Raw genomic sequence first — 12339 nt, 5'->3', positions numbered from 1 at the left:
CCCTCCCAGTCCACAAAAATCACATTTATCTTTTTGGGAAAAACTCCATCTGGGAAATTAGCATCAAACACCAGCACTGTTTTCTCAGATAAGCATCTCCCCTGGCACATAAGTATCAGATGAGGCTAGGTTAGGTCAGTTTTTATGACCAGCCACATTTCTCTTAAAATCCTTGACAGATAAAATGCCTAGAGTTTAGAAAGAATTTCAAATAGAGAGATTCCATCACCTTTCTCAGTTATTCATTATAATATTCAATAAACCTCCTCTGGAAAAAACACTTAAATTTGCTCTTAGTCTCATAATACACTGCTTATAAGTAATTGCTAGGCTATTTTTACAGCCATATCTTCAATGTCCATTTCACCAAGCTAAAAATTTCTATTTCCCTCAACTGTTGCTCAAAGATTTCTACTTTCCAATTCCTTTGATCATCTTAGTGACTCCCCCAATCCTACTCCTAGTGTTTAACCACTTTTACTACTTAATGGCTAACTGTATTATACTGAGAACAAGAAAAATTAATTGCCAAATCTAGTAAATTCATGCTGGCATTATTTTCTTCACTACATGAAAGGAGGAGGACATGCTGACATCTTACAAGGCCTAGCAATCAGGAGGCGAACATAATAAAAATGGAATGTTTCTATGTACCCCCTAATAAAATCGAGTATTTCCATCATTTTAGAAATATGCAGTTACTCTGAAGGGACTTCAAGCCACAATACAGAAAGCAGGCCATCATTACCTTTCCCAAGAAGGTCAAATGCTGAACGATCAGGTGGGCACTTTCCGTCTTCCCAGAGCCACTTTCTCCGCTGATGACAATGCACTGATACAGAAAATGAAGTGTTGGTGAAGAATTCATGGCACAGTAAACATCCTGTGTGTTCAGCTATGGTTTTCATATAACATCCACCACTGTTCACCTTAACTCTTCACTGAGCATACATCTTAGGAATCTTTCCATTTCAGTACATTGAGAGCTTCTTTAACCTTTTCAGTCATTTGTGGCTCCTCTGTACAGATGCACCATAGTCTATTTAACCAGTCAGAATGGATACTTGAGTTTTTCCATATGTTACTACAAGCAATACTGCAATGAACAGCCCTATGCGTAGGTCATTATATTTATGCAGGTTCATTTGTAGAATAAATTCCCAGAAATGGGGTTGTTGGACCAAAAGGTAAACACATTCATAAGTTTGATAGATAATACCAAATTGCTTTCCTAAGGACTGTATGAAAGTGCCTATTCTCCTGGAGCATCACCAACTGGGTATGTTGGATTTCCGCCATTCTGGTAGGCAAAACACTGCATCTCGGTACAGTTTTAATTTGCACTTTTATTATGAGTAAGATTGGGCATCTTTTCATAAGTTTAATGTCATTCATATTTTCCTTTTTTGTGTCCAGTCTATATCTTTTGCCTTCTTTTTTTTAAATATTATTGGTCTTTCTATCAGTTTTTTCTAGGAGCTCTTTATGTATAAAGGAGATTAGTGGGTGTGGTATAATAAAAACATATATTGGGTCTTTGCCTCTGGTTCCTGACTTTGAGCTCCTAAACTTTTGGAATGTCCTGGATGATAGAAGTGGTGGAGCAGCCTTTGTTATTCACAAACAAGTCCCTTTCAAGCAAATATAACTGCTAACCAAGTGGTTCAAGGTGGAGCCCAAGATAGCTTCAGGATGGGGGGTGATCACCAAAAAAGACTTAGGGTGAGGGAACTTTCAGCCTTACCATTCCAACTTCTGGGGAGGAGAAAGGGGCTAGAGATTGACTGAGTCATAAAAACTCTTGAACAACGAGAATATGTGTGAATATGTTGCAAGCCTGGGAGGGGCCTGTGCCTAGAAAATGCATAGAACCTTTGCACCATTTTCTCCTCTATATCTTGCCCTAAGCATCTCTTCCATTTGGCTGTTTCTGAGTTGTGCCCTTTATAAAAACCCAGTAAACACAAGAGTCATTCTAGTGAATTATCAAACCTCAAGGGGATTGTGGGAATCCCTAAATTTGTAGTCAGCCAGGCAGAAGAGTGGGTAGCCTAGGCACCCCATTCACAACTGGCGTTGAAGTACAGGTGGTCTTGTGGACTGAGCCCCGAACCTGTGAAATCTGTGCTAAATCTGGAAAGTTAGTATCAGAATTGAATGGGACTGAATTGTTAGACATCTGGTTGGCATCAGAGAATTGGAGAACTGGCTAGTGTTGGTAGAGACACAACATTTGGTGTCAGAAGTGGTGTCAGAAAAAAGATAACACAGTGGGATAACTTTGTAACTTGAAAAACACATATATCTCCCTTCATTTACTCCTGTCTATGAATTCTGTGGACATTTCACAAATCTCTGGGAAAGGTAATAATTTGGAGAAGTCAAGTTTCTAACTTATAGTTAATCCATGTATTCCATTTTATAATTTGCACTATTAAAATTTCAAGTGTTCCTCAACAAATCCAAAACTGGACTTCACAGGTCTCAGGAAATATATACATTGTCCTTCTCTCATAAAAATTTCTCACAAAATTAGACGGTTTCTATTTCAAACAGAATAAACACACAAGGAGAAAAACACATACGACAAGTAAAGGAAGGGCCAAGGCTGGATATGCCACCACTGTGAACTGGAGGTCCAGACAGCTAAAATGTGTGGGTGAGCTTTCTGTTAACAGCACTGAGTTTAAGATTTGTGCAGTTTTTATCCAATTCATCACAATTTCTTAGCAGCTAAACCATGCGGTGCGTGACCATTATCAGCCTGTGTGCAATATTTCATACAAAAGGACTGGACCATGAACTTTCTGAAACCTTCCTAGGAAAGAACTTAATTTCTGTCATTCTCCATCTTGTTTTTATTACAGTCATTACCATGTCATCAGTTTTGTGTTAGCTCTATGTTCTCATACTAGAATTACCTTATTATATTTTAGGGATTCCCTGATAGCTCAGTTGGAAAAGAACATGCCTGCAATGCAGGAGACCCCAGTTCAATGTCTGGGTCGGGAAGATCTGCTGGAGAAGGGATAGGCTACTGGAGCTGCCCACTCCAGTAATCTTAGGCTTCCCTTGTGGCTCAGCTGGTAAAGAATCTGCCTGCAATGTGGGAGACCTGGGTTCGATCCTTGGCTTGGGAAGATCCCCTGGAGAAGGGAAAGGCTACCTACTCCAGTATTCTGGCCTAGATAATTCCATGGACTCTATATCTATAGTCCATGGGGTGGGAAAGACTTGGACACAACTGAGCGAATTTCACCTTCCTCTATTATATTTTACCAGGGAAAATGAGTGTATTTGAGGAGGATGTCTCACATTTCTTGAAAAGGGTTTCTACATTCTCTTGTTCCTCTAGTTTATCACTATTCCTGTCCCACTGAGCTACTATTTCATTGCCTATTTCCTTGAGTCAGTATCAGCAACCAGAACGGCAAGTTCTTAGGAAAACTCAAGAGCTGCAAAGGAGGACAGAAAACATCCTATTGTGGGACTTGGTGGGGAAGCACAGTTAAGTTCTTACCTGGTCTTTGCTGAAAGTAACCATGCATTGGTAAGCAGCATCTGCTGATGCAAATATGTGAGGGGGATTTGAGGCACGTTTCACTCCATGATACAGTCTGGAAAACTGAAAAACATTAATTTAAAGAACTCTTCTAATGTCCCAGTACCCTTTGCCCATAAAACCAAGGCTTTGTCACTTTTCAGGGGAATTGTGGCATCAGGGAGGCTGTAGAGCAGAGGTTCTAGAGTCTACAGGCCTGACTTAAAATCCCAGTTCTTCACTTACTGGCTCCATAGCTTGTTCAAGGACACTAACTTCACTATGTGAAGTCTCCTCATCTGCCAAATAGGCTTACTAATAATACCCATCATGCAGGGTCATGAGAAATATCCAAGGTAACCCAATGCCCGGTATACAGTAAACACTAATTGAATATTAGCTGTTATTGTTACATCTTAACTTAAAAAGTCACCCCCAAAATGTATGAATTTTGTTGCATTATTATTTTCAGTTTGGGGTATGTCCACCCATGGTATTTTATTCTCACTTTTTCTCCCTTTTCATTTTTCCTTGAGATTTCAAATTTCCTGTTAAGGAACCACATGCTCATAAAACATTCCTTACCTGTGGAGAGTATATGCTTAGATTCTGGAAGGGGTTTAAGGCAATTAAGATATCTCCAACATATGTGTAAATAAGTAAGTCCACATAACGCTTCTGCAGCTGATGAATAATTGTATCCTAAGAAGAAGATAAATAGTACCGAGAGTAAACATTATTTCCAGTCAAGGGAGAGATCCTAAAAATAACAACAAGTGTATTCCTACAAGAATAATTTTCTCCAAAAGATTAAAATAGTCCATTTAAATCATACCCTATTGATTAGGACCCTAATGATCGTAAAGGCAGATATTTGCCTTGAAAGAAGAAAAAATTAGGAATATGCTATTCAAAAGAATTCAGCCCATTTAGGACTTCCTAAAAAACACTGACATATCTGACAAAAATTTTGTTATTATGAAAACACTGTTTGACCACATCCAAATGTTCTATTCAGAATTTGATTTAATAGGCCATTCCTATTAATAAAGTACAGATAAATTGTAACTTCATTTCTCAAAGCATTACACTTAAAATTTATGTGGTGGGAATGTAGAATTGAACACTTTTATATCACACTTTAGTGATTCATACATTGCATTTAAGGGTCCCCAGAGTTGGAAACAGCAGAAGCAGGTCCAATGCAATTAACAGCTCTATTAAACATGCATATTTTAAATGGGGATTATCACAATTTTCAAATTTGGAATTCAAGCTATATTAGCTTCACTATTTCCCTAAATGAAGCTCTTCTTTATGAAGAACAACTGTCTTAATTTAAGGGTTAAATTGCACCATTCTATAAACAGAAAATAATTTCAGCTGATATAAAAACATCTTTTAAGCCTGCAATATAAAAGCCTTCATGGGAAAACTCCAAATCCTTTTCTCTTCATCATTTGGGACATTTAGGGGACTATAAATGAACACAGAACAACACGGGATCATAGCCACAGCAGCCAAACATCCTTGAGTTTCACCCCAAGGCTACACAAACAAAGTTTCAAGTGACCTTAGGAGAACATGGACTACAACAGAAAGATCAGACCAGTCATGTGAAACAAATGTCCTTGGTGAAAATTGCCTATTAAATATTTAGTACCTCATCCAGGACTTCCATATTGACCAAGTCATCCTCAAGGCAGTATTTTTCAGCATCTTCCACATGATAGGGTCTTTTGGTGTGCATCCTTTCATGCCTAGAGTTTATCCAGAGAATATTAGTACTAAGGCGGTAAAAAATATAGCAGAAACTAGGCCACAAGAACAATTCAGCCACTGTCTTATCACACAACACATTCAGAGACTTCAGAGAAGGGACAGGAAGAGCAAGCCTAGTCCAGGCCCCCAGCCCTCTCTCATCACTGCAGAACTTCCAGGGGAAATGGGTGCTCCAGCACTCAAGACTTCCACTACGGTGAGGAGCACTGCCCATAGACTGCAGCACAACAGGCTTCCCTGTCCATCACCGACTCCTGGAGTTTATTCAAACTCATGTCCATTGAGTTGGTGATATCATCTAACCATCTTAACCTCTGTTGTCCCCTCTCCTGCCTTCAATCTTCCCCAGCATCAGGGTCTTTGCAAATGAGTCGGTTCTATGCTTCAGGTGGCCAAAGGATTGGAGTTTCAGCTTCAGCATCAGTCCCTCCAATTAATATTCAGGACTGATTTCCTTTAGGATGGACTGGTTGGATCTCCTTGCTGTCCAAGGGACTCTCAAGAGTCTTCTCCAACACCGCAGTTCAAAAGTATCAATCCTTCGGTGCTCAGCTTTCTTTATAGTCCAACTCTCACATGCATACATGACTACTGGAAAAACCATAGCTTTGACTAGATGGACCTTTGTTGGCAAAGTAATATCTCTGCTTTTTAGTATGCTGTCTAGGTTGGTCATAGCTTTTCTTCCAAGGAATAAGCATCTTTTAATTTCAAGACTGCAGTCACCATCTGCAGTCATTTTGGAGCCCCCCAAAATAAAGTCCCTTACTGATTCCACTGTTTCCCCATCTATTTGCCATGAAGTGATGGGACCGGATGCCATGATCTTAGTTTTCTGAATGATCAGTTTTAAGCTAACTTTTACACTCTCGTCTTTCACTTTCATCAAGAGCCTCTTTAGTTCTTCTTCGCTTTCTGCCATAAGGGTCATGTCATCTGCATATCTGAGGTTATTGATATTTCTCCCAGCAATCTTGATTCCAGCTTGTGCTTCATCTAGCCCAGCGTTTCTCATGATGTACTCTGCATACAAGTTAAATAAGCAGGGTGACAATATACAGCATTGTCATACTCCTTTCCTGATTAGGAACCAGTCTGTTATTCCATGTCCAGTTCTAACTATTGCTTCTTGACCTCCATACAGATTTCTCAGAAAGCAGGTCAGGTGGTCTGGTATTCCCATCTCTAAGAATTTTCCACAGTTTTTTGTGATCCACATGGTCAAAGGCTTTAGCATAGTCAATAAAGCAGAAGTAGATGTTTTTCTGGAACTCTCTTGCTTTTTCGATGATCCAGTGGATGTTGGCAATTTGATCTCTAGCTCCTCTGCCTTTTCTAAATGCAGCTTGAACATCAGGAAGTTCACGGTTCATGTACTGTTGAAGCCTAGCTTGGAGAATTTTGAGCATTACTTTGCTAACCTGTGAGATGAATGCAACTGTGCGGTAGTCTGAACATTCTTTGGCATTGCCTTTCTTTGGGATTGGAATGAAAACTGACCTATTCCAGTCCTGTGGCCACTGCTGAGTTTTCCAAATTTGCTAGCATATTGACTGCATCCCCTTTCCTGAATGACCACTATTTGGTGGGTATTCTTCCTGTCTATTTAAAAATATTGGTCATATACTGATATGTATTCATGAACAACACAGAGATTTTATATGTTTAATTATAAAAATGATATCATACTGTTGGTTTCATTCTGCAAATTTACTTCTTTTTCATTCAACATCAGGATCCCCCTCACCTCCCTCTATATACATCTAGAGAAAAAGTGAGTGAGAGAGAGCTGTGATGATAGTGGGTATAAAAGGTAATAGAAATAGACAGACACACATACACACATACATAGAGACAGAGAGAGATAAGAAACAATGTGGAGAGAGAGAGAAAGAGAGTGAGTGACCAAGTATCACTTTAATCATGGGGTAATATTACATCATATAAATATATACCAATTTCTTTACCCAGTCTTATACTGATCAGCATTTAGGCTGATTCCAGCTTTTTACTATTATAAACAAAACAGCACTCAGTATCTTTATCTGCATCCCCTTGCATATATTTGTGAGATTTTCTCTAAGGGCTGTTGCTCCCCAGGCATTTAAAAACTTCCTGCCTATTAAATTAAAAGTTACTTCCTGATTCCTATTATTGATAGATTTGAAGAAGGAATATTTTAAGCATGGTATTAGTCATCTCTAGTACTAGAACCAATTTTGCTGCTAATTCATATAAAGCTCCAAAGTAGATGAAACTTAATTTTACTTAATAAAGTCAAACTTATAACCTGAGCATTTAAAAGTTGTTATTAAACAGAACAGTTTATTCATCTCTATTCTATCATATTAGTGATATGAAAGAAAAATCATTGGTTTGGAAAACAGCTTTTTATAAAAACTCAGAGCTGCTTCTATCTAGCCACTTCGCTAAATAAAAAAGCAAGAAGGTCCATATTTCTGGCCAAATCCTATTCACATAAAGCCCAATCACTTTTATCCCTTAAAGTTCATCATAAAACCAAATACTGTAACATGTTTTTAGTAAACTAACTAAATTCTCATCATTAATTCAGCTAGTTTATCTCCTTCCTAAATTTATAGCTTCCAATCATATGAAATAGGTTACGTTAGAGTTTATTTAAAGCATCTTTTAACAAAGAAAGTCAGGAATTTAATAACAAAGAAAGTCAGCCCTGGTTCCAGAGCAAGGACTCTCCATTCTCTCCCCGTACTGAATGCAAGTAAATATGCTGGACACAATGCATGGTATTCTGAGAGGTACATGGTAACAGGCTGACTAAGGGAATCAGAATTCAAAATATCACTGAATGAAATGGCAAGTTTCCTAGGAGACTCCTGACCTGAACTTGAAGTCAGCCTGATCTGCATACAAGGATGTCAATCTTCACACTGTGTGGCATTTTTATAACCAACTAAAAATGGAAGCACTGACAAACCTCAGTTGCAGGATCACAAATAAACTCTACTACAAAGTCTTGACTTTAACTATGAACATGTACAATGCAATATTGAAGGACTGAAACTATTATCTTCTGAACTCATAGAGTTAATCTATATGCCAATCTATCTGTCTCACAGATTTAACCTCCAGGAATTATTCAGATGCTATTTGCAAATATGAAATTTGATTCTCATAAAATCTCCAGTAATATTTTATAAACAACAAAAAACTTTTAAAAGATTTAACCTGCTGTCATTAGCATGTATGATCTTTCCTCATGTGTATAAGCCATTAACTTTCCTAGAATTATTTGCTCCCAAAATTGAAACTAGCAATCTAGAAGTTGATGTAGATGCAAGGTATTTCCATTCTGATAAAGACCAGTTCATTTTCTCAACCAGGGAAAAAAAACATGTGCCAGCCCTATCTCTATCTTCCTCAACTAGTGTTCTTTTGAAACTGCTACCTGCTTCATTTTCCTGCTTTGGATACAGGAAAAGTTTAGAGAGCATAAAGAGAAGAAATTATTTACTCCAATTTTTATATTTTAAAATTGACATTATCCTAGATTACATATTTATTCAAAGTGTTACACGGTTTTATATTTGTGCATTTTTAGTTGAAATTAATCAAAATAAATTTGGTTTAACGTTTTTACAGTTTTCTTGAGTTAAATAATTTGTTGTCACTGGTTAACAGATGACACCACCCTTATGGCAGAAAACAAAGAAAACTAAAGAGCCTCTTGATGAAAGTGAAAGATGAGAGTGAAAAAGTTGGCTTAAAACTCAACATTCAGAAAACTAAGATTATGGCATCTGGCTCCATCACTTCACAGCAAACAGATGGGAAAACAGTGGAAACAGAGACAGACTATTTGGGGGGGGGGGCTCCAAAATGACTGCAGATGGTGACGGCAGCCATGAAATTAAAAGACGCTTGCTCCTTGGAAGAAAAGCTATGACCAACCTAGACAGTATATTAAAAAGCAGAGACATTACTTTGTTGTTGTTGTTGTTGTTGTTTTCATTTATTTTTATTAGTTGGAGGCTAATTACTTTACAATATTGTAGTGGTTTTTGCCATATATTGACATGAATCAGCCATGGATTTACATGTATTCCCCATCCCGATCCCCCTCCCACCTCCCTCCCCATCCCATCCCTCTGGGTCTTCCCAGTGCACCAGCCCTGAGCACTTGCAGAGACATTACTTTGCCAACAAAGGTCTGTCTAGTCAAAGCTGTGGTTTTTCCAGTAGTCATGTATGCATGTGAGAGTTGGACTATAAAGAAAGCTGAGCACCGAAGGACTGATGCTTTTGAATTGTGGTGTTGGAGAAGACTCTTGAGAGTCCCTTGGACTGCAAGGAGACCCAACCAGTCAATCCTAAAGGAAATCAGTCCTGGGTGTTCATTGGAGGGACTGATGCTGAAGCTGAAACTCCAATCCTTTGGCCACCTGAAGCATAGAACTGACTCATTTGAAAAGACCCTGATGCTGGGAAAGATTGAAGGTGGGAGGAGGAGACAACAGAGGGTAAGATGGTTGGATGGCATCATTACTCAATGGACATGAGTTTGAGTAAACTCCAGGAGTTGGCAATGGACAGGGAAGCCTGGCGTGCTGCAGTCCATGGGGTCACAAAGAGTCGGACACAACAGAGCAACTGAACTGAACTGGTCAACTTAAAATTTCCTTTAAATTCAAATGCTCCACCTAGTGCCTTACTTGAGAATAGCATCTATTATCAATTGTTGAACGCTTCCTTATTTAATGTGAAAATTACAGATTTCCAACTGTATCCAACTCTGGATCTAGTATTCCAAAGCTTAGAGGGATGGAGAGATAGTAAATGGTGGATAAAGTAAACAAAGGGCTTCCCTGCTGGCTCAGATGGTAAAGCATCTGCCTGCAATGCGGGAGACCTGGGTTCAATCCCTGGGTCAGGAAGATCCCCTAGAGAAGGAAATGGCAACCCACTCCAGTATTCTTGCCTGGAAATTCCATGGATGGAGGAGTCTGGTAGGCTACTGTCCATGGGATCGCAAAAAGTCAAACACGACCAAGCAACTTCACTAAAGTAAGCAAAAGGTATTCTATTAAACTAAGAGTTATGGTAAGGAATTACAGTTTTGATGATTTAGAAGACATTTTCAAAATTCAGTTTTTTGCCAGATTTTCTATTCGTTTTTATGAAGCCCTAAGTGCATTGTCTGCCACACCTGGATTTCCAGATAAATGGAGTTTTGGGGTTAAAGCTTACAGAAGATGAGACTCAACGCTCTGGTTTAGGCTGGTTCTCAGAGTTTGGGTTTCATGTGGTAGTGGGGGAGGTAGTGGTGAGTAGGGTTGACCTAAGGATTCAGGGTTCAGTAAAAGAGGATACTGGTATCTGAGTCCCCAACTCAAGTAAGGTGGGAATGAGCGAAAGTCTGAAACATCAAGTCTAAGGAAATAGTCACTGGATCTGAAGAGTGAGTGAGACAGAGCCAGAGGTGGAGGCTAGGAACTCCTCTAAAACAAGGGTGGGCACAAATGGGACACAGAATGGAGGGATTTTTTGGAATGCCTTAGGTCCAGCTCATGAAGAGGAAAGGAGCTGTAGAGAGTATGAAGCTGATTCAAACACTGAGAGAATAAACCCTGGAGTGCTGTTGCCATCACTATAATTTAATCTCTATATCTGTATTAGGTTAAAACCATTTCTGTGCACTCTCTTTAATATCTCATCACTGACCTGTGGACTTATTTATTTGAGCTGTGGGCCCTATGAACAATATTGATAATATAACATATATTATGTCCAAAAGTGACTACTTAAACCCTTAGCCTGTTCCTGTCCATCAACTCTGCCTGTGGAAGCAGTAACTTCCATGTAGGTAGGTCTAACAGGGCTGCAAGAGCTTCACATAGGTGTGGCAGGATACATTCTTCCCTCCACCCCAACTATGTAAAAGAACAAAGTGATAGAAGGAAGGCCTCTAAATTACAACTGAAGAGTAGGAAGGAAACAAAATCGTTTAGCCTAATAATGACAGGGAATATGCTAGTTAGAGGTTAAACTTTGCAGTGAAAAATGCCTGATTGTCTTTTAGACAGCTGTCCTGTGACAGGAAGATCACTGGGAAGGCCACCTCTACCTCCACCCCTCCACACTCAGGATCAGAGCCCTACCCTCCATCCAAGACAGGAACCAGTAGAAGTGAAAAATGATTAACCCTCTTATCAGATTCCAGATAAGTAAGTAAAATCTGTTGGGGGTGGAGAAGAAAATGAGTAAGGGAGAGGCTTGGACTCAAAGGTGGTGGTCCTCAAGAGTCTAAGACAAAGATTCTGTGGCTATATACAAAGCTCAGGGACATGCTGACAATTTGGATACATTTAGAGAAACCTTTCCTTTATCATCACATTCAGTGGATCTCATAGAGGAAGGAAAATGTTACTCAAAGTGGGGATAGAGTACTATTACTCCAACAAAGACAGTGATGTTGAATATTTCTTCCAAGTCATTATTTCCATTTCAGTATATCTCCTGATAACAGGGTGGATGAAAGAAACTTTTGACTATAGTTATTTAATCATGGACCTAGCATGAGAAAAATAATGGCAGACCATCTAAGTGTACCATTATTTTTTGGTACACCTAGAGGGCATGGTAACCCACTCCAGTATTCCTGCCTGGAGAATCCCCACGGAGAGAGGAACCTGGCAGGCTATAGTCCATGAGGTCACAAAGAGTCGGAAACAACTGAGTGACTTAGCACATCTAGGTGTAACTCCATCCTGTTGTTGTTTAGTTGCTAAGTTGTGCCTGACTCTTTTGTGACCCAACAGGAAACAGGAGATGGCAAGAGTGAACATTGACATTTTAGGAATCAGCGAACTAAAATGGACTGGAATGGGTGAATTTAACTCAGATGACTACTTACTGTGGGCAAGAATCCCTTAGAAGAAATGGAGTAGCTATTATAGCAAAAAAAAAAAAAGGGTCTGATGCAGTACTTGGATGCAATCTCAAAAACAACTGAATGATCTGTTTGTTTCCAAGGC

The 12339-nt window shown here is 39.1% G+C and overlaps 1 protein-coding gene across 1 annotated transcript in view; it reads right to left on the bottom strand.

Annotated features, from left to right (window-relative positions):
- MYO3B (myosin IIIB) overlaps positions 1-12339 on the bottom strand; it is a 476002-nt gene that overhangs the window by 225555 nt on the left and 238108 nt on the right. The window contains exons 12-15 of the mRNA XM_043487760.1: positions 5205-5301; positions 4127-4243; positions 3521-3625; positions 749-832 (exon numbers count right to left, since the gene is read on the bottom strand). Coding sequence (XP_043343695.1) covers positions 749-832; positions 3521-3625; positions 4127-4243; positions 5205-5301 — 403 coding nt within the window. The remainder of the gene's footprint in view (positions 1-748; positions 833-3520; positions 3626-4126; positions 4244-5204; positions 5302-12339) is intronic.

This window comes from Cervus canadensis, chromosome 15, assembly GCF_019320065.1.
Source record: "Cervus canadensis isolate Bull #8, Minnesota chromosome 15, ASM1932006v1, whole genome shotgun sequence".
In the NCBI taxonomy this organism is placed as follows: domain Eukaryota; kingdom Metazoa; phylum Chordata; class Mammalia; order Artiodactyla; family Cervidae; genus Cervus; species Cervus canadensis.
The sequence above is the reverse complement of the archived record's forward strand: the minus strand, read 5'-3'. Positions and strand labels throughout refer to the sequence as shown.